This window comes from Festucalex cinctus, chromosome 8 (genome assembly GCF_051991245.1).
Source record: "Festucalex cinctus isolate MCC-2025b chromosome 8, RoL_Fcin_1.0, whole genome shotgun sequence".
Classification (NCBI taxonomy): Eukaryota; Metazoa; Chordata; class Actinopteri; order Syngnathiformes; family Syngnathidae; genus Festucalex; species Festucalex cinctus.
In genome coordinates this window covers 14,197,012-14,219,744 of record NC_135418.1, presented here as the reverse complement: position 1 = coordinate 14,219,744, position 22,733 = coordinate 14,197,012, and the positions used below count along the sequence as shown (strand labels likewise).

Below are 22,733 nucleotides of genomic sequence, written 5' to 3'. Positions count from 1 at the left end.
CTATTTTGATGCCTAAGTTGTGCACGTGATATGGATTTAGTGTGCAGGCTATATGACAGGCAGCAACATGGCAGCAATACTTCTAAGTTGTAAAATGACTAAATAGTCACAAATATGCAATGTTAATGTTGTTTACTTCAGGCAGAGTGTTTATACTGAAGAAAACTTTACCAGTGGAGAGAAGGTCAAATTGTTTTTCCTTGCGGCTGCTGAGACTCTTTTCTCACAAATACTGTGGATGATTCCTCCCACAGTATCAGTATTTGAAATTTGAGCCTTTTTTGATTTGTGTACAGATCTTTGTGCAGCTCCAGACTTCTTGCCAAATTTCAGCTGGCTGCAGCAGCACAGCTTTTAAGGTCTTTTATCCAGAGGCACACACAGTTTCCTTATGCTACCACTGAATGCTTACCGATGCCATTTTTAGACAAGACAAACACTGCTTAGGAAGCTCTCCTCTGACAATCCCAGACAAAAATGAGGAACTAGCTCCAGAAATAAGTCACAAATTGATCCAAACTTTCCAGTTCAAGCTTGTTCTTGTTGCAAGAAAGTAATTGTAATCTCCAGATAATCACCTTGAAACCATCTGCATGCCTCTGCATACCCAGACAGTAAATAAAAGCAAACTCCACCCGTTGTGCTCCAATGACGTGTGCCTCTGCTAAGTGATGGAAACTTGTGCGCAGCTGACACATGTGGCTAAATGTTTCCTGAGATCCTGACTTTTTAAAACCTGATGCTGCACATGTTTTATATACTCAGATCAGTCAAATGATGTTCTTCTATTGTCATGACAAAGCTCTAAAATCCTGCATTTAAACTTGTTGTAATTCCAGTAAAATCTAATGATATCAGAATTACACTGAATATATCTTGAGACCAGTTTAGGCCTGGATATGAGGACATCGGGAACAAATTATGAAATCAAACAAGTAGCTAATTTAGCACAACTTTATTCACTAGATCTCTTAGATGCCCCTGATAATGTGTGGTCTTAATTAACTCTTTGACTGCCAAAGACGTTTCATGATGATTAGTAAAATTCCAATGAATGGAATGCGATCTTTCATTTCGTAGCCACATTGTATATGTAGTAAAGGCAAACAATATTCTTTTTGCCTTGAAAGATGAGTTAAAATGCTCAAAAGCGGCTGGCACTGTGGATTTTTTTGTTTTGTTTTTATAACGCCTGGCAGTGTTAACAATAAATTGTTTATTACAGTAAAATATCTGAGGCTGAACGTAATCCTCACTGGGATGCCCATTTTGTTCAAATTTAGAATACCCTTTTCACAGAAAACCATGACAATTTTATTAATCAACATTTTTGCCATTATGTTGCCTCTGCTAACTGCACAATGAATGTTGTATGTACTTTTTCAATATTTATGTGTACAACACACCAAAAAGTGACATATAACTATAATATCTGACAATGTGTTGGCCTGATGATTGGCAGTTGTGACATCAACACAGATGAAACAACAAAGGAACATTTCATCGAGTGCTGGCTCAAGTGTGTATGAGAGTGGTCTGAGTTGTAGCCGAAAGCTGCTCTGGTATGAATATGTATTGTTACTACTAGTGGGAATATAGCGACTGAAATAGAAATGGATCCGTGACTGTGTCATCCTTGAGCACATAGGAGGTCATTACTAAACTCTCTGGTACAAATTTGGTCCATGTAGCATATCATATATGCCAAATGTTTTTTTTCTTCATATAAAGTCTTCTAACTTGAATAAGGCTCTTTAATATATTCAGTCTTTCAAAACGAAAGTCAAGCAAAAATTTAAATAAATAAATAAATAAAAAATGATATTGGGTGCAGCCATTTTGTCACTTGCTGTCCATTGAAAATGACATCACGTGTTGTGGGCTTAGCTAGCAACCAATCACGGCTCAGCTACTCTAAAAAGGTGAGCTGTGATTGGTCGTTGACGGACCCCTTAGTAAATGTGGTGAAATTTGTAGTTGGCAGCAAGTGGAAGGATACAAACAGGTGGAATGTTTGCTTTTTATTCATATTCTTCAGAAAACAGGTGAGCCATGATGATACAGCGATGATACTAAATTGGTTGCCCCAGTGTCACATGACAGCAAGTCGTTGCAAAAACTGTTTTTGGGTGCAGCTTCACATTCCTAACCGAGGGAAGAGCCCCTGCTTTAAAAGCTACTCCTACTCCTCCCTCACTGTATGTTTTCAGACTCCCTCCTCCTTCTACTTCAGAGAGAAACGGCTAACTGATGGGTTGTACCATTCTCCAACCACAGGGCAACACATGGAGCTCGGTAAAGAAAACCTGTATCAACGTCTGCGCTGAAAGCTTGCAACCTCCCCCGCCCGCGTTTAGCTTGAATGGAGCAGCCTGCTGTGCAAGCTGGAGGGGGGGAGAGACGGTGAGCAGTTTGTTAGAGAACCAGCTGATCAGAGAAGCATAGGCAGATATAGGGAGTGGAGGTCTCAAAGAGCTTTCACGTACTTTCGTAGAAATGGTTCCTTTCACCAGTGGGGATCCTTGTGAGGAAATAATCTTCCGAGGATGACGAGAGAACACAAGGACATTTAAAAACAAAAGGGATCACTGCCAAAGTGATCGGATCGACGCCCAGCATTGAGTCGACAGAAGAGGAGGAGAAATGTCTTGGTTGTCACCTGTGTCATGGGCCAAATGGACGTGGACGGCGGTGCGAGGAGGGGAGGAGGAGGGGAGCGAGGAGAGGGTACATCAAGCGGAGGATGATGATGAAGAAGAGAGATCTCAAGGCTGCAGGCAAGTGTTTTTCCTTTGGACACTTGTGACAGTGCACAATGACACGTGTGCGTGTCTGCATGAACATGTGCTAACTGTCAGGAAAATTTCCAAAATGTTAAAGGAATTCCTCCGAAAGACGAAAACAGTTTAAAAGCATCCTCGCATATTTCTTGCAGAACAGGACACGTTTGTTAGATTGTCGTGTTTTGCTGATACATTTCTGGCATGGCTGTGGTTTGAACACAATGTTTTCCTCTGTAGTCATTTGTGCGATTAAGTAAGCAGTGTACGCAGAGGTGTGATGCTATCATGCTTCAAACACAAACATGACTCGCGCTTTGGGCGTTTAGACATTAATTTGGTCTATTTATTTTACATGATGTTTTTCAAGAAAACACAAAGGAAGTGGGTGACTAATGTGGGAATGAGCATGATGTGTGGCAGTTATTTCAGTTGGATGACATCAACAGCTCCTAATGTGTTGGTGATCTTATCAAATCTGTCAAGTTGATAAGGGCCAGTTTACCATGTCAAATATACTAAAACGCACGTTTTGGAAATGAAAGCATAGTGTTATGTCATGCGGTGTGACAGGAAGACATCAGGTCAACCTATTTCCTCTTTCTGTCTGTACTACGTTTACTTCCTGCCTCCATGAAGTCAAGTAAAATCATTTAGGTTGTACAGTTGTACACAGCAATGTATTTTACATTCTTTCAAACACTGTCCTTTCGAGCCTGCAATGCTTTGTTACTGCTTGATACTGCTTTTGCATCACAGAAAATTTGACAACGCAGGAACATAAACAGTCTACAGTTTTGGACCTCAAAAAAGGTACCAACTGTCAAGAGTTGACCTAGAAGTCCAATAATTAGCCATAAGGGCTACATTAGGCATGGCTAATTCGTTTGTGCAATTGGCAAAGATGAAAGAGCAAATGAACTTTACATTTTGTCTTAGTATCATTGTACAAAGTAGATCATTGGTACTTAACCTGGGTTCGATTGAACCGCGGGGGATTCAGTGAGTCAGTCTCAGGGGTTCGGCAGAGGTCAAGGCACACACACCTGACTCAAATTTGTGATGGTACGTCCCACTTGGCCATCATTGGCTACAGGTGATCACGCTACATTATTTGGCCTGTGCTGCAGGGAATTTGATGCACTCATTCAGTAGTGGACTTTTGGCGGTTGTGATGAATTTCTTTATTATTGTAATCCCTTCATAGTAGCGATGTTGAGCGAAAAAAAAAAAAAGTGGTGTATAATGGAACATATGGTGATATGGTGCTCCACAGGGTTCAATTCTGGAACCTCTGCTGATTTCATTGTATCTGCTTCTCCTCGGTTCTATCTTAAGAAAACATTGGTGGTTGTTTTGAGTGCTCTATGTGGAGTCGAGTTGAGTGATGATGTCAGCGTCCTAACTGCACAATTTGCAATGCCAAATTGAGCATTTCTAGTCTGGTACGCGAGCTATCTAGAATAGTATCTAGAATACAAGAAAGCAACACTTTCTGAATTCAAAGTGAAGAGAGAGATTAGATGAAAAGGCTACTCTTCCTGTTCATTTTGTTCACCAGTAAATACCTATTTTTGAAATGTGAAAAATTTTCATTTTCAATAAAGAAAGGTTCAGTGAATGCGCACAAGAAACTGGTGGGGTTTAGTTCCTCCAATAAGGTTAAGAAGCACTATTGTAGATGGTTAACATTGAGACATAGACATTTCTTAGTGCAGATTGCAGAATGTGACTATTCTAAACATGCAGATTGAGACTTTAGAACAAAGTTGCCCTGTAATTGTAACTTTAGTTCAACTTCAAACAGTGGCAACCAGTCAAAATTGACCACTAAAAAGTTTGCTGTTTGCCAAAAAGCATCAGCAGATTTCCAGATGTTGTGGGCAGTTGGTTTCTATTTTTATGCGGCAGTTAGATATTGGTTTCTCTGTTATGTTTTTAAGATGGGGGAGTAAAGCAGATTGCAGCCATTTACAGTATTTATTTATTTATTTATTTTAAGTTTCTGGTAGACAGGGAATATGGTAGCTACAAAGTATTCAGATGGAGAAAAATAAGAACTAAACCGGGAGGATTCATATTTTACATTGTTGTTAAATGAAAGCGCAGTTCTCTAAATGTGTGATTGTTTTAATTTTTGTCAGATTTGGAATGATTCTAATCTCCATGTTTGTGTTTCCCCTCGTCTGGCTACATCAGCTCTGACTCAGACGGTCATTTCGACACTCCCGAGGCAGCGACTCCTGTCCATAGCCCACCGGTCATCCCAGGGGAGCTGGAGAGTGACAACGCTGACAACAAAACAGGTGAGGGAATGAACAAGCTCGGAGGCAAGACAAGAAGTACTCTAAATGAGTCAGTTGTGGGTTGGCAGTTCCTGGAAATGTTCAACATCATATAATGTCATTGTTTTGAACACACATGGACTTGAATCAGCTCCAACGCAGTGTGAGCCCATGCACATACATGGTGGATCAAGTTCTGCGTAATTGGATCCGCATGCAGCCAGGCTGGGTCAGGAATGTACCTGCCTCCTGCATTCCAGCTTCCATTAAGGATTTACCTTTTACCTGCCTTTCTTTTGACCCCCAAAATTACCCTGTGCAGTAGCTTTTTGGTGCCAGTTTTAAACAGTGTTGAAGGATATTTAGGTGGGGTTGTCACACTATGAAACGGCAAGAGGCAGAGTCTGTGACAGAGTGTGGGAATAGCCTTTGCTCTGGAATTCAACAGGTTCAACAAAAGCTTTAGTTCACCCTGTTTTGTGTTGGTCACTGATGGGGGTCGGGAGGAGGAGATGGGGGGCTTATTGTCACAGAGTTTTCCTTTTTAAGCATCTTTATAAAGTACTTTGAAACAACATACTGATGTCTTATGTTCAGTGTATGCCAGGGCTTTTTGTTTTTAAAAGGGAATCCAGTCAAACAGCATTTCTTCATAGAGTACATTCAAAGCTCGGAGGAGAGTCTAGCAGAGAATTTCCCTAATGAGGCAACACCCTCTTCTCCCCTCCTACATCACGCGCGTTTGTGTATGTATTTAGTTGACAGGAGCTAAAGTTAAGAACTTAGAAGCCTTTGCCATGCCGGTGACTGAATTTGTCTGTGGCTACCCAAAGCTTCCGTTACTCCATTCCTGTAGGTCCAAACATGACAACTGTTTATTGTAGTTACAACACTGACATTCATTATACTCTTAAGAAGTTGACTTTAAAATTTAGCAAGAAAGATTCCTTTCTTTTCTTATTAGTCAATATTTATATTTGGTTTATACATCTTTTAAGTAATAATAATAATAATAATAAAATAAACAATGAAATAATAAAAAAAAAAGTAAAAATCATAAAAAGTATATTTTAAAAAAATGCTCAGTTTTGATTAAGTTAATTAAATTGATAATTAAATGATTAATTAATTAAAAATATTGGGGTTATAGTTGGCAGTGGTTTGTAATATTAAACTGCATCACATTGAGAATTTTTTTCAATATTGTATGTACCCCACAATAATAACCGTATATGGTAAATCAATGCTTTTCTGACAAAATAGTATATGTATTTAGTAGGGGTGTGAATTGCCTAGTACCTGACGATTCGATTCGTATCACGATTCACAGGTCACGATTCGATTCGATACCGATTAATCCCGATACGAATTTATAAGTCGATTCTTGCGATTTTTTTCATTCAAATTTAGAAAATACTAATCAGTAAGCTTGTAGAGTGTAAGATTTATATGAAAATGTATTATCTGAAATTTCAGTCTTATAGAGGTTGTAATCTGTTTCATGTTTAAACAGCATTAAAATAAAATATTAAGGCTTAATGTTCCGTTCATATAACATTCTTCCATGCTCAAGGTGTGAATCCTAAAAAAAAAACAAACAAAAAAAACGATTCTGCCGATTATTGAATCGATTCGAGAATCGCGCGATGTAGTATCGCAATATATCGCCGAATCGATTTTTTTTTTTAACACCCCTAGTATTTATCAATGGAAAACCTGATCCCCCCCCCCAAAAAAGGTCTATTTGACATTGCAATATAATGTCAGTGTGCCTGTGACTGATCGTGACATGGCTTTAGATGAGAAGTGCAAAAAATATTCTGGCAAGCTGGTGAATAGAAGTAGAAGAAACCCAGCAGGCTGTTGTCTCCTAGCAACATAATATTACACACGGCCACCATGACTGGCACACTAAAATATGTTGATGTGCATCTTTGGAGTTAAAGACTTCATCAAAGCGGTTGCTCGCTCTCTGTTGTTATTTGCAAAATAATTTATGGTGCTTTTATTAATTATCACCCAGTGCATTTGATTTAAATGTCACAGACCCCATCTCATAGCAAGGCATTACCATAGCAACAGCTGCAACTTGAACAGTCGGCAGCCTGGTAACTTGTCCTCAGAGAACCAATCAGATATCATCATCAGAGGTCTCATATGATTGGACAAACTACCATGTGCAGCAGTTGTTTACATAGCTATGTTTTGACTATCGTCATCATCTTAAAATAATGGGCAAAGTAATTTTTTTTCCCCCCCAGAAAACACACACAAAAAAAATTCTGAATATGTTATATTTATTAATAATTTAATTTCAGGGTAGAATTAAATAATCTGTTTAATTAAGGATGTAGCCGATTTTAACAGAGGTGGCCAACATCATCAGAAAATATTCTTTTGTCAAAATATGACTTTGGCCGTTATATTAATAAGTTGACAATATATTTATTTGTTCTTTTTCAGATGCGGATCAAGATGAGCACCTGATGGTTACAGCACCAATCAGGGATCATAATAATTTGCTCTTCCACAACATGGGTCAGGATGAACCAGCAGTCCCCCTGCAAGATCCTGTGGAAATGAACATCAAGCACCTAGAAGCACAACAAAATGGTTGCCTGTCAAATTCGTTAGACAATGAATCTGTTCCTGATTCATTCCCAGTGACATCGATTCCAGAAATGGTCAAAAACACAGTTCCATGGCCAGAACCTCCACAAGAAGAGACATTGGTTCCTGAAGTGATAAAATGCAAAGTTCCACCACCAGAACCCCCCCGGGAAGAGATATTGCTTCCCGAAGCGATAACATGCACAGTTCCACCACTAGAACTATCCCAAGAAGGGACTCTGGCTCCTGAAGTGGTGAAATGCACAGTCACATCACCAGAACCACCTCAAGACGCAATTCCCGTCTCGATTAATGAACCATATCTGGATCTTGCTCCATCTCCATCTCCTTCTCCCACAACAACCTCAATCCAAAGCATTGAAGCTGTTCCAAGCCCTGCTCTAGAGCGCCCAGTGGAGGAGCCTCCTGTTGATTCAGTCACCAAAAAATCAGAATCTAGCTCAAAACTTAAAACCCGTAAATCTAAGCCTCCATCCTTGTCAATAAAGCAGACACAGAAGGAGGACGCACAATTAAACGAGGAACAAGAACTTCCTGTTCCCAAAGCTTCCTACAATTTTGACCCTGACCAGATGGATGACAATTTCAACCCTTTCACTTGTGGTGGATCTAAAATCCAGAACTCTCCGCCGCCATGCGGATCAATAACTTTCCCCAGACCTGAGCCACTCGGCAGCTCTCTGATTGAGGACAGTGCAGCAACACCAACAGAGGAATCTAAATCGGAGGCAAAGCCCGTGATGCTGGAGTTTGGCCTGGATGAAGGGGCAGTCAACAAACCACCGCCAAAGAAATTAGGATGTAGAAAAACAGGCAACAAACTCAAGAAGCAAGTAAGGCCCAAAGCGTCAGAGACTTCCTGCGAACCAGCACCAGAACCTGCGGTGTCAGAACCAGTTCCTGACCTAACAACGGTTTCTGAGAACGCACCGGAGACTAATGTGCAAATTCCAGACACCACTGTGCCTCTAAATCTGGATGATGTTCCCATTCCAAGTAAAGGAACATATAACTTTGATCCCAGTCAGTGGGATGACCCCAACTTCAATCCATTTGGGAGCAACAGCACTATGAGCAATTCTCCAGTGCTTCCCAAAGGCTCCTACAGTTTCGACCCGGACAAGTTTGACGATTCTGTGGACCCTTTCAAGTCCTCCAGCGCCTTTAGCAATGACGATTCGTCCACTTGTTCTACTCAGCCTGAGAAAAAAACAAAAGACAAAAGCAAACAGAAAGCAGAGCAACCAGTGGGAGAGAAGAAAGTTCGGCAGATTCCCAAGAAAAGCAAAGAGAGGACGGCCAAGTAAGTGACAACCCCTTTTCGTCTATAAATGTGCAGCGTTCAGCAGCAAACCTGAATTTTCAAATATATCCACACCGAGCTTTCCCTTGCAGGCTAAATGTATTGTTGTTGACGTCATCTTGTGAGGAGGTTGCATAGCAGATAACGCTTTGAACACATGCCAAACACTTTGCGCTGCATTGTGGTCATTGTTGTGATTCCTCAGCCGGTTTATATTTAGGCTGTTAGGAAGTGTTTGTAGTTGTGGTTGTTAGGAAACTTTGTGCTTTTGCACGCAGCATGTTTTGCTTCTGTTATTTACCACGTCAAGATAAACACTTTCAGCCACTCACATTCTTTTTTCTCTATAATTGATATCATCCTTCATCGTTCTCTCTCTTCTGTTGCGCAACCAAAAAATCTCAACTTTTCATCTACTGTCGGCCTCAGGACATCTGAACAAGCCAAGTTTCTCTGTTTTCTGTTGTAAGTACTATCGCTATTGATGCATGCTTTCTTTTAAGCATGCTTGCGGCTTATTTAAAGGGGAAGTCAAACCAAAATGATCTATATGATATGTTGTATGCACCCCCACTAGTCTGAATATAGTGTTCCAGTTAATATTCTGTTTGTGGAATATGAATTGAATTCCATCCATAATTAGCAAAATACACCCATTTTTATCCAGCCCGGGGCGGCCATTTTGCCACTTGCTGTCGACTGAAAATGACATCACAGTTGCTCAGCTCAGGTCACGACCAATCACGGCACACTTGTTTTCTAAGTTTGGTCACGTGACATTTGCAAGCTGAGCAGTGATTGGTCGTTATCTGAGTCCTGAGCAACCGTGATGTCATTTTCAGTCAGCAAGTCGAAAAATGGCCGCCCCCTTAGATGGATAAAAATGGGTGGATTTTACATACTGCATTTACACTAGTCGGGCTGCATAGCACATATTATTATAAAGAAATTTGTTTGGTTGACGTTCTTTTTAAATATCATCATCAGTGCTGTCAATGACCAGCGTGACGTAAATCACCATGTGCATGAGTTGTTGAATTTGCCCCTTCTCAAAAGTATTTTAATGCTTGGTTAGAGTTCAGTTTAAGTCTCAAAGAGCTCTACTTTGAACATCAAAATATTCATGACCTTTTTTGCATGTGCTGTTTTTGTCTCATAGGAATCCCTGTAAAGCTGACAAACATGATGACGAGAGCCAAACGCAAGACATGTGCAATCAGGTAATTTGATCGTTTGCGCGTGAGCGTGTGGGTCTCAGCTGAAGTGTTTCGATAACAATGTTCATTATTTAGTAGTTGTCCGACCCCCGAAACACTCAACCATGCAGTCCATACAGCCTTACGCTTTTTAGATATGATTATCTCTCTTGTATCAGCAGATGTCCTAATTTGATATTGCCATCACTTCAATCATGCCAAGCACTGGGGTTGTAAAGTAAACTTCATGCATAAACTTTATGAAAGGCATTTGGACTGAAAATGGAAGGCAACATATTGTATAGTACTGGTGATAAATGATGTAACTGTTAATTTGCTTTGCCGAGGTTTCAGAGTCCTGTTTTTATATTCAGAATTATTAATATTCACAATCGCCCCAAAGACAGCTAAGCACTAACAAAAATGGATGAATTGATCGGATTATGTCTGTATAATGGACTAATTTAAATGATAATAATTGCATTCATTGTACCCAGGAGGTGAATGAGGTGGTGGTTAACTCCCCAGAGATCTCGCAGCGAGTTCACCACGCCACTGACGAGGAGAAACTGGCGTCTACGGCCATTATGGGGCAAACCCAAAATGAGCACCAGCAGAAGAGAGAATCGGAATCTAGTAAAACATTGGGCAAAAAGCAGGTTGATGACATAACTGTAACAGGTTTGTTTGTTATTTTTCTTTAAATGTATTTATAAACGTCACAGTATTACATAATAAGTCTTCCAAGGCCTTTTAACCATAATTTACTAAAAAAAAAAAAAAAAGGGGAGACTTTTTAAAAAACATCTAAAATACAAAATCTAAAGTTGTCAAAGTACAGTATGAGTCCATCTGTTGACAGTTATGTTTCCATTCATAGCTCCTGAGACAGTGGAAGATGAGAAGGATACATCTATTGTGAAGGATGACACAGTAAGTAACCTATATATATTCATCGTTTAAACATGTTTTCCCTTATTTATCTCACATAAACTTACAATGAGATATTTCACTCTTTTTATATGCTGGTAGCAACCAGCTGCTTACCCTTTCAGTGTTTGTCTAATATAAACATGCTTGCACATGGAGGCTTTGAAAGTATTTGAATATGCCAATCAATGCAAATTTGAACATGCAAATGTATCACAAAAAGTCCTGGGGCATTGATCTATAATATGAACTTGAGTCGTGTTAACCAGTCCACCTTCTAACCATAGCCATTATTATTATTATTATTATTATTATTATTATTATTACAAATTTGTGCATTTATTGATGCTCTGTCTTATGACGTCAGGTCTATTTTTTTATTTTATTTTTTTTAATAAAAAATGACACTCAACACTCAGTCAGTCTGGGCGGAGCTAACTAAACTGATTGACGGAAGTGGTCAATACGGCCATTTTGACGTACATTTTGGGTGAACATTTGGGTCGTAGAGCTACAAAAGCAAGTCCAGTGTGTTCAGGGGCCCTGGAAATGGGGGCGTCGACGTTTGTTCTGAGTGTCTGGAAAATTGGGTTCAAAAGTTGTGGTTGAAACATGTTTGGATGCAGTACCACATGTTTTCGACAGAGGGCACACTCCATGGATGGTTGAGGTTCATATTTGGATTTTGGTTAGTTTGTAATTTTCGATGTCCAATAAAGTGTTAAAACAAAAAAAAACAAAAAAAATGAAAGCCGCCAATCACTTAGTTTAACAAATGATAATGGAGTCAAATGTTTAGGTCCACCCCACGTTGAGCCACGCCTCAAACTGCGGACTGCTGCTGGGGCTTACTCACTATTTATGACAATGTACAAAGGTTCCAATAAAGAGCGCTCCAATGAAATGTTAGCAGTCTTTTGAATGAGAGTGAAAAAACATAAAAGTCATGCTCACTGTTTTCCAGTGTGAGAATCTAACAATGTGCAGCAGTGATACAGATGCAGAGGTCCCGCCCCAAGACAAAATTGCCCTGACTGAGATTGACAAAGCTGCAGTGCTGACCCTCATTAGGGAGGAGGTACGTCACCCTCATATGAGTCAGAAGCAATCGACGCATAATCATAATCATCGCACATATTCACGCCCTTTTTTGCTTCCATCAGATAATCACAAAAGAGATTGAGGCCAATGAGTGGAAGACAAAGTATGAGGAGAGCAGAGCTGAGGTTTTAGAGATGAGGTATGAAGCATAAATCCATGCAAATATTGAAAAATGACTTACACTGTCACTGTATTCTTGTTTCGACAGGAAAATTGTTGCAGAGTATGAGAAGACAGTTGCCCAGATGATTGGTGAGTTGCTGCCACGCTATATGCTTGCTTATTTCTATTTCTTTTGCAAGCATGGCAGGCCCACCTCTGTGATGTCACCCTTGTCGTCAGCTAATCAACAACATCATCATCTTTGTAATAGAGGATGAACAGGAGCAGAAAACGCTGTCCTCTTGCAAGTCGGTCAGGCAGCTGACGATGGAGAGAGACCAGGCCCTGGCCGACCTCAGTTCTGTGGAGCGCTCCTTCGCTGACCTCTTCAGGAGGTATGAAAACATGAAGGGGGTCCTGGAGGGCTTCAAGAAGGTCAGTCGCGCTTTCGGCATCACCATATGTTGAGAAGTGCACACTTGTCACCATGTCCACCTCTGCACGTGCACCCAGAACGAGGAGGTGCTGAAGAAATGCGCGCAGGACTACCTGACACGCATCAAGCAGGAGGAGCAGCGTTACCAAACACTCAAAGTGCACGCAGAGGAGAAACTGGATAGGTGAGTCGTCAGCCATGGGGTCAAAATATTTTTTTTGTTGTTGTTGTTGTTTGTTTGTTTTTTTTAACAAAAAAAAAAGTTTTATTAAATTTTGATTTATTTAGTTTTAATTAGTTGTTCGTCTCTGTGTGCCCTGCGATTGGTTGGCAACCGGTCCAGGGTGTCCCCCGCCTACTGCCCAGAGCCAGCTGAGATAGGCGCCAGCAGCCCCCGCGACCCTTGTGAGGAATAAGCGGTCAAGAAAAAGAAAATGGATAGTTTTAATTAGTTCAATATGAGTCTTTATTTTTATTTTTCAAAAATGCTTTGTTTATTAGTTTTAGTATTAGTTGTAGTTTTTTCCCCCCGATGTTTTTTTAATTTATTTATTTTATTTTTTGGTCCTTCTTCATTTAAGTAAAAAATGTTGACACTTAGTTGCACTGTTTTAAGGACTACTTTTAGATTGGCACTTCTGAGGCAAGGAACTATATCTGATAACTCAAATTTGAATTAAAATTGATGTGTTGATTTCAAAACAAGTATTTTCAAACAGAGTTCTGCCTTATCAGCAATTAGTAGTAATAACCAAACAGACTATTATGCTATAGTATATGTAATATGCTTAAATTTGGTCTTATTTATGCGCTACGATGCCAATCTTTCCTTCTCGTACCTGCTGTGACAGGGCCAATGAGGAGATAGCGCAGGTGCGTTCCAAGGCCAACGCGGAGGGGGTTGCACTAAGCGCCAGCCTGAGGAAGGAACAGATGAAGGTGGACTCGCTTGAAAGAGCCGTCCTTCAGAAGGTACGGCACGATAAATGTTTGGCTGCCGACTAATGTTTACAAAAAAACAAACAAACAAAAAAAAACATTTTAATGGGTCAGGAAACTCCTTTTCTAAATGCTTTGAACTTTAACAGTTATTTTTTAATAATAAATTAACTGGGGATGATCCAGCTACTTTATAATTTAATGTTTTACATTTGACCAAGAATTGTTTTTCAAATATTTACTAATGATATAATTATGATGATACATAATAATTATTACATTACTACTGTGTTAGGATAGATTAAACTTGATATACATTGTCAATATATTTACATTCAAACTACAAAAAAAATACATTTATTTAACACAAGGGGGCAGCATTTAATACAATAAACAGCACAGTATTTAGGCGAAAAGCCTTTGCCTATAAGGTTGTTCTTTTTGTCTTCACAGAATCAGGAGATTGAGGAGCTCACAAAGATCTGTGATGAGCTGATTGCTAAATTGGGAACGGAATAAGACGTCATGTTCTCTATTAAGAGAGCACACAAAGCATTGTTATGTGCACATCAACATACTTCAAGTATCTGGAGTGGATATTGTACATGTTTGCATACATCATATGGAAATATTGAACTCAAGCAGTTTTCAAGCACAAACGTGAGGTGTAGTTTGACAATATGGAAGGTTTATGGTTATTTTAGTCAACATTTATTGACTATTGGAAATATAATAATGTCAGTGAGTGCCTGATTTGAACTGGGTTTGCTGAGTTTTCATGTACAATTTTAAATATGTTAAATTTTTGAACAAGTTCGCTTTTGTTGAATTCCCCCCATGCCCATGAACTCCAGGTGCATCTCATAGAAATTTAATTAATTTAATTTAATTTAAAAGTTGAAACCTATAGATTGGCACAGACTGAGATATTTCAAGATTTTGTTTTTTGTCATGTTAGGATGGCTAAGAGCAAAAAAAAAAAAAACGGAATTCACCATCAGAATAGTCAAGAAATCAGAATATTACATAAGAATGATCCATTTTCTTAACCGCTTGCTCCTCTCAAATAATAAATATGTAAATTAGGTAGGAATTTGAATTAAAAAAAACAAAAAAACAACTATTCCTATGCTTATTGTATGCAAATATGCGTTTTACTTTTTGAATTGAATTACTGATTTTTTTTTCTAAAATATTCAAATTGAGATGCATCTGCATATAAACATTTATTATTATTATTATTATTATTGATACATCAAGTCCTTTGATGTACTGCAGAGTTAGCATAGTGACATCATGAGCTTTATGCTACCGACATTTGTGGGATCAATTAAAATGAGCACCTGAGAGATTTGAATCATGCAACCTTTTCCACACTAGTTTGGAACCATCATTTTCCTAACCATGTGCCACGTTTCGGAAGATTTTGTCACAACCACGTTTTCCACATTTGATCTATCCAAATAAGGTGTGCCTTTATTGTATGTCTATTTTGTAAATAGAGAAAAAAGGTGTTTCCGTAAGTTCCTCATGCAGTCGTCTTGTGGCCAACGTGCACGTCTCGCACGTCCATCCCATTATGTGATTGCGCACAACGTGACTTTGCAGTTCGAGCATGTTCCAGCATTGATGGCATTCTCAGGTCTGATTGAACCCGAAGGAAGGTGCAACGTGACGGACGGTCTGCTGCTTCATGGAAGATTCCTTCCAGCACAATCCATTGCCAAAATGATGACAAATGATGTTCTGTTGCGATGGTGAAAATCCAGCATGTACATTTTATATTTCATGAAAAAAAACTTCATATTTGTATATGTAATTAGTACGACTGTATACTCAAATTGTATGGTATATTTTGTGCATTCCAAAATAAAAAGTTAATGTTTGCTGTTTTACTCACAGCTAATTGCTGCACAATTGAGCGAATGCTAATTCAAAACTGACAAACGTCATCACTACTAACAGACACTAACTTTTGCTTTTAAGGTAAAAATGCCACTAGTGTTTTTTTTTTTATTATTTATTTTTTTTTGTCCACATACAACTACTACAACTCCAACTTTGTACTTGAACACATAATAATGTTAGGTGGTCGGTGCCCTCTGAAAGGTTGAAGTTGTGTTTAGTCTTGCAGACAGTTATGTTGCGACTTGCCTGCAAAGATAAGCTCAGCCCTTTGAACTTTTAAGCATTGATGACAATCATTAAGAGACAAACACGCAATTAACTCTTCAAACTTATAACAGCAATTGAATGACTTTTTATCTACATTCACACGTTGATTCATGATGTCAGCAATAACTGTCCTGTCAGCTAAAACGGGCTGCACGCATAAATAAATTGGCCAAATATGAGCATTTTTCTTCTCTTTCAAATGTCAGCAGAAGCTAAAATGTCAGCTGGACTGTGTGTGTTGTCCCTGAACTAAATGCTGACTTTGCAAATTCTGCAGTTAAAAAAAAAAAAGTTGAATTGTTGGAGCCATCAAGTACGAAATAGAATGGACAAGTTTAATTTGTAATGCATGTAGTTAATGTTTTGACCTGTGCTCAAACTTGCAGAGCTGGCGTCGTGCTTGTCCGTTTATGCACATTCTCGCCGCTAGGTGTTGTCTTGAAGTCCATTGAGGTGCAAAAGGGGACTTCAACGTTTAAATGCATTACACACACAATGCATTGCATTACAAACTACAACCTCATTTAAGATATTATGGATTGTCTATATAATTGTATTTTTATTTCCATTAATTGTAAAAATGACATTGAAGTTAAATAAATGAATAAAGTATTTAAAAAATATATCATGGGACCTGGGAATAATAATAATAATAATCATATATATATATATATATATATATATATATATATATATATATATATATATATATATATATATATATATATATTGTTATTATTATTATTATTATTATTATTATTCCCAGGTCCCATGATATATTTTTTAAATATATATATATATATATATATATATATATATATATATATATATATATATATATATATATATATATACAGAACAGAAAAGCGACACAAAAACACAACCTCGCATAATTCTGTGTCTTGTCTGATTCTTGAACGGACATTTTGGGATGTGGTCTGCTTGCGGCTACTCTAACTTAAACAAACTTTGCAAACCCACAGTCTCCATCTTTTGAACAAAATAACAAAACAGATCATTAAATTCCGGAAAAAAATAGAAACACTAAAACACAAGCCATACATTTACACGGAGAATGGAATGTAAAGTACAATATATGATTCCTATGATGGGTGCAGGTTCATGTTATGGTGTGTTTGTATAACACGGATGGTGCCTGGGCCGGTGGCTGGGGTGAGGGGCGGGGTCAGGATGCTGAGGGCGCCGCTGATTGGCTGCTGCGTGCGTGAGGAGTGGGACGGGAGCTAGCTGCCAGCTGTGAGGGGAGCTGCGAGAAGCGCCAGCGAAAGTACAAAAAGGAACAAAGAAGCAATGCCTGACACCTCAAACTCTCACACAGGTTGAGAGCACGTCAAGTCTAACTTTTGGAAAAGACCCTTCGTTTGCAAAAGTAAGTTTGATCTTTCTTTCTTTTAATATTTAGAGGTCAATTTGCATGTCTCACGTACTAGAAGATTTTCAAGTGCACAACTTTTCTATTTCACTAAGTTTGAATAAGTTGCTTTTGCTCGTTCTTCTACTATCACTATTTAGTGGAAATAAAATTTATGACAAGATTTAAATTTGTAGTGACACCTGATGAAAGTGGACTCCTTCCTGACCACAGATATTGATTACCATTTCATGGACAACACATTGCACGTCCTTATTTTAGTCACAGGCAGAAATCACACTAAACTGTTGTTATAGAACAGTTTTGTTTTGTTTTTTTGTTTTTTTTTTCGATTCCAGGTTAAGAACCACTGGCTTAGAACTAACGTTTGAATATACACAACCATAATTACTCTCCAATAACTTCTAATACAAGAGCTGTATGTACTACAACTCTGTTAGGGGCCATTTCAGTGTTTATCAGTGATATAAAATTTGTGAAAATATGATGAGATGCACGCACAGTCCATATATGGCCATGAGTATCCGTCCTTCCTGAAGCAAGATGCTGAAGCCATAGAAAGTGCAAGTCTCCCGCAGCCAAATGATTTTCTGAATGTCTTCTCCAGGTTACTCTATCATGCGTGCACCCAACTGCAGTTTGTTCGCCAGTTGCTATGACGTCAACTCTGAAACTATCTCCTCCCCCTCGCTCCTAAGTGATGTGAAGGTCTTCCTCTGTGCCTCCCACTTTCACTGTCTCCCTTGCTTCACTTTCGTCCTGAAACATTCCTCCCTGAAGGCATGTGGATCCCTCAGCTGACAATTGCAAGGTCCGTCATGAAATATCGAGTCGGAGAAGACTTTCCCCACAACCTCAGTGGTAGAACCTTCCGGGCGTAGCTGAAATAAATGACAGGGGCGGAACTTTTGCTGCACGAGCCAACATTTGCTCTTCATTAGGCTGTCAGTGGGAGCAAGGGAGAAAGAGACATTACTTATCTAAAATCATACGTTTCTCTCATCTAAATAGGAAATTTTGTACATTCTGTTTGGCAGTTGCATCTTTCTTTTTTTTTTAAAAAAAAACACTTTAAGACAAAAATCTGGTAGTGATTCTCGTGGTGCTGCTGAGGCCAAACACAACTGTTGCAGAACTGTTCTCCCCTTCAAAGTAAAGTTGCACACGCCACAAATTGCTCTCTCCTTATCCCGGTCCATCCTGTTCCAGTCCTTTGGATATGGAAAAGCATTTAAAAAGCATTTAATAGAGTAGAACCACAAGTTGTAAAAAAAAAAATGGCCTCAAAAGTTGGACAAAATGTGAACACAGGCCAAACTGCTGGCAAGCATGACATCAGTCAGACTTCTGTGTGCCTCGCTAAAGTGCAGATTAGCAAGCATCAAAGATTGAGCAGTAGGTTTAGTTTTTGTTCTCTAGCTTCAACAAGGGTTGGTTAATAAAGAGCTAGGGATAGGCTGATTATTGGCTGGACTGATTATCGGTGCCGATATTTGGCATTTTGACAAATATCGGCATTGGCCGTTTTATGAATCTGAAGGCCAAGAAAGCTGCTTGCAAACGTAGCGAATTTGGGGTTTTCATCGGGAATTGTAAGATGTTCACAGGCAGTCTTTACGTGTTGTAAACACATTTGGAACATATTCAAACAATTTTTCACTGCGAAGATCTTTTGAAATGTTTTATGAACCGTGACAAAACCCCCAAATACATTTGCATGCATTTGTCGCTCAGTGAAATCTGGGGAACTTTTCATTTTTATATAGTACTCCTCACACTTAATATTATTAAAAAAATAAATAAATTAAGAAATTATGTTGAAATTTTTGAAAACTTTATTTACAGTAGAAAACTTTAGGGATCTATTCATTTGGTTAGTTTCATGCTGATGACCTGGAAACCCCCTGCAATTTTTGTTATAATTTATTAAACAAATCTGTCAATATAGTTTAAAAGAAAAAGTTTTTTTAACGCTAATATTTTCTCTTTTACTGAAAATGAATATCGGCTTGAAATATCGGTTATTCTCCTCTTTGACTACTAATAATCTGCATCTTTATTGGCCTTGGAAAAAAAAATATCGGTCTATCACTATAAAGAGCAGAAGAAGAAGAAGAAGAAGAAGAAGAAGAAGAAGAAGAAGAAGTAGAAGAAGAGAGGTGGTCTTGTTTTCGACAGACCACAATAAACTGTATAGTTACAGCCTTTAAGTGTTTTTGATATAATTTACTGTAATGATGAGTTTTGTAATTATATATCAACATAAGTTAATGATAAACTGGCATATTCCAACTAAAAATAGGCGCCAATAGTCATCATTTTAACAAATAGTGTTATCGACCTTTTAGAAGAATCATACGATAATAGATCAATTTAAAACAGTGTTTACTTCAGGGAACTATTTATTAAAATGTTCAGTTAATGGTATACAAGATGCTGCTGGGAACTCTCATAACCTTCTGATTTTGTGTGTGAAATTAAACACAAAGACCTAAAAAAAAAATTGGTGTATTTTGAAATTGTGAGGAAAAACCTTATTTGCTGTAGAAAACAATCGGGAGCTATTGTTCAATTTTTATTTAACTATTTAAAACATACTAATGACCCTGGGAGTTCCCTGAACTTTTTGTTAGAATTTTAAAACAAAGATGTGTATTAACTAAGATATATATGGAAAAAAAAAACTCCAATATTTTTTAAATCTTAAATGTGTTCAGTCAACATATCACTGGCCAAAATCTTGTACCGCCAATATCGACTTTTCTGGAGACCCCTAAAATGATCATGGTCAACCATTATGATCAAAGAGGGCAAGCTATTTTCAGCACTTAAGATTTGTCAATAATTCATAAAAATGACACTCAACACTGACCCAAAGTGTAGAAATTAGTTAGTGAAAGAGCATTATTTACTAAGTCCATAACCTTGTCTAATAGAAAATCATGCTTGGTGGCATCAATTAGGAGCTACAAAACTTTTTGGCTAGGCGTCAATTCCTGAAAATGGATGAAGGGATAAAAATGAGAATGAATTGATTAAGTGATTATTGGTTCATTTGCACAATAAAGTAGTTATTGAAGGAATTGTCATCAAACGTTATAAAACCATCTTACGCTCATTTTCTTCTCTACCATCAGCTGCACCATGCTGCGCCTAACAATGACCTGTTCAGACCTCAGCCTCTTATTCACCATGCTCTGCACGTGGCTGCTGTGCAATGCCCAAAGCGAGTCCATACAGCTCCGACTGGTTGGAGAGAAACGGAAGAAGCACGAGGGCCGCGTTGAAGTTCTCTACAACGGCGAGTGGGGGACGGTCTGCGATGATGACTTCTCCATCTACGCTGCCCAGGTGGTGTGCAGAGAGCTCGGCTTTGTGGACGCTGAGTCATGGTCACCCTCGGCCAAGTACGGCAGGGGACATGGTAAGAAAAACCCCTGCGAAGCAGTTCACGTGCACTTGATTTAATATTCTCAGCATGTTCCAGGTTAGGGCTGCATATTTTATCTTCCACATGTCTCATCAGGGAAGCAGAGGTCCGATTCATTGCACTGTTTTCCATATTAGAGAGGCCAAGTGAGACGCTGCAATCAGCACTGCTGATGCGTGCATGTGTCGCATGCGCACGTGTTTTAGGGTGTGGGGGAATTCCTGTACTCAAAAAAAAATAAAAAAAAATAAACACTGATGACATTTCCAACCTCTGGGGCAGCTTCTGCTGAATGTCAGTTGGCACCCACGCTTAAATGTTTAAAATAACATTTTTGAAGTGGTACACCTGATTGATGTCATGCTGCATGCAAAATACTTTACATGAGCTAAACAAGAGGAGGTCATATTATAAACAATTACAGTTCTGTGTGACGCACTTGCTTACACGTTGGCTCTGCTGTGGGGTAATTGCTTGTAATCTATCAAGCTTGTGTATAAAGATGGAGGGCCAAATTTATTTAACTAATTCACATGCTTGACAAATATGTTTAAAATGACTGCGGCTGTTAATTGTGATGTTTCCATTTGGAATCTTTACATTTTTACCTCACTCAAATTGGTTACCTCCCTTCTGTTGTTGTATTAGGAAATAATAAGTGAAACAAGTGTCCTTGTTTACAGCAGTCATTTTGAGAGTGAAAAAGTAAATGTGTGAGTTATGACAAATTGGGTTCTAGTCCATTAAAGTTTAAAGGAGGTACCTTCCTGCTATTGCTGAAGTGTACAGGAAAGTAAGTCACGTAAATAATGAATTTTAATATATTTCAAACATGAATTTCTTCTAAACTTTACACAGCAGAGAAGCCTGCCTAATAAAAAAAAATAAAAATAAATAAATAAATTAAATAATAATAATAATAATAATAATAATAATAATAATAATAATAATAATAATAATAATTTCTATGTTCAGGAGTTGGATCCCAAAAGCGCAGACACAAATAAGATTTTAACTCTTTATTCACATAACATCGAGAGGCGTGGAACAAACTTGACTAGACAATGGGAATGTATCGAGAATCACGAGACGCTGAGCTAACTTGGGCTGTGGACATGCACAGAGGAACAGAGGTAATAATCCGACAAAAACACAAACGTCTCAGACAGGCTTATATAGACAGTGACTCGATCTGATTGGTTGTGGCTAGACATGTGGGTAACAGGACTGACTTGGAATTATCTGATTGGCTGTTGACCAGATAAAGAAATGAAAGATTCCTGACATTACAGCTTCTGACATCACATAGCGTCTTACCAGTTGAAACTAGATGCTGGTTACATCAGTTCAAAACTGACACTTGACCTCACGGTCATGACCCAAACATAACCCTTGCATGACCCTAGTCACAACAGTAAGCATAACCCTTGCATGACCCTAGTCACAACAGTAAGCATAACCCTTGCATGACCCTAGTCATGACAGTACCCCCCCTCAAATGACGCCTCCTAGCGGACCCCTAGGTTCAAACATAACCCTTACATGACCCAAGTCATGACAGTAAACATAACCCTTGCATGACCCTAGTCATGACAGTAAACATAACCCTTGCATGACCCTAGTCATGGCAGTAAGCATAACCCTTGCATGACCCTAGTCATGACAATATTATTATTATTATTATTATTATTATTATTATTATTATTATTATTATTATTATTATTATTATTATTATTATTATTTAGCCTAATGTGTATGTACTTAGAATGTGAGAGGAAATGTGCTAACCACCAATCCAACATGTTGGCCTCAGTACATACATAGATTATGTAACAACTCATATCATACTAAATTCCAAGATAGCTGCAGTAGACCACCAAGCTCTACTACCACCTGGGCCAAAGCACATTTGATGACAATCAGGTTACATGATAATGCATCTTCATACTGTTTGGAAGATGATCGGTGTGCTGTCTGGTCTTTGGAAAATGGAACAATGTATTTTCAATTAGTGGCGTTGGTCCGAAGTGCT

The 22,733-nt window shown here is 38.5% G+C and overlaps 2 protein-coding genes across 4 annotated transcripts in view; both read left to right on the top strand.

Moving 5' to 3' along the window:
• Positions 1-15,620, top strand: part of tacc1 (transforming, acidic coiled-coil containing protein 1) — a 29,568-nt gene extending 13,948 nt beyond the window's left edge. Inside the window, exons 1-14 of one of the 3 annotated variants that reach the window (XM_077528646.1) lie at positions 2,253-2,777; positions 4,980-5,086; positions 7,529-8,999; positions 9,429-9,464; positions 10,159-10,219; positions 10,693-10,876; positions 11,076-11,128; positions 12,090-12,203; positions 12,289-12,365; positions 12,435-12,478; positions 12,600-12,763; positions 12,842-12,948; positions 13,616-13,736; positions 14,157-15,620. In XM_077528646.1, coding sequence (XP_077384772.1) covers positions 2,644-2,777; positions 4,980-5,086; positions 7,529-8,999; positions 9,429-9,464; positions 10,159-10,219; positions 10,693-10,876; positions 11,076-11,128; positions 12,090-12,203; positions 12,289-12,365; positions 12,435-12,478; positions 12,600-12,763; positions 12,842-12,948; positions 13,616-13,736; positions 14,157-14,222 — 2,739 coding nt within the window. In that variant the 5' untranslated portion in view covers positions 2,253-2,643 and the 3' untranslated portion in view covers positions 14,223-15,620. Of the gene's footprint in view, positions 1-2,252; positions 2,778-4,979; positions 5,087-7,528; positions 9,000-9,428; positions 9,465-10,158; positions 10,220-10,692; positions 10,877-11,075; positions 11,129-12,089; positions 12,204-12,288; positions 12,366-12,434; positions 12,479-12,599; positions 12,764-12,841; positions 12,949-13,615; positions 13,737-14,156 lie in introns of those variants that run through there. The other 2 variants (XM_077528648.1, XM_077528647.1) reach the window with 2 other exon arrangements.
• Positions 15,621-17,145: 1,525 nt separating this feature from the next.
• Positions 17,146-22,733, top strand: part of loxl2a (lysyl oxidase-like 2a) — a 30,729-nt gene continuing 25,141 nt past the window's right edge. Inside the window, exons 1-2 of the mRNA XM_077529238.1 lie at positions 17,146-17,268; positions 20,409-20,695. Coding sequence (XP_077385364.1) covers positions 20,416-20,695 — 280 coding nt within the window. The 5' untranslated portion in view covers positions 17,146-17,268; positions 20,409-20,415. The remainder of the gene's footprint in view (positions 17,269-20,408; positions 20,696-22,733) is intronic.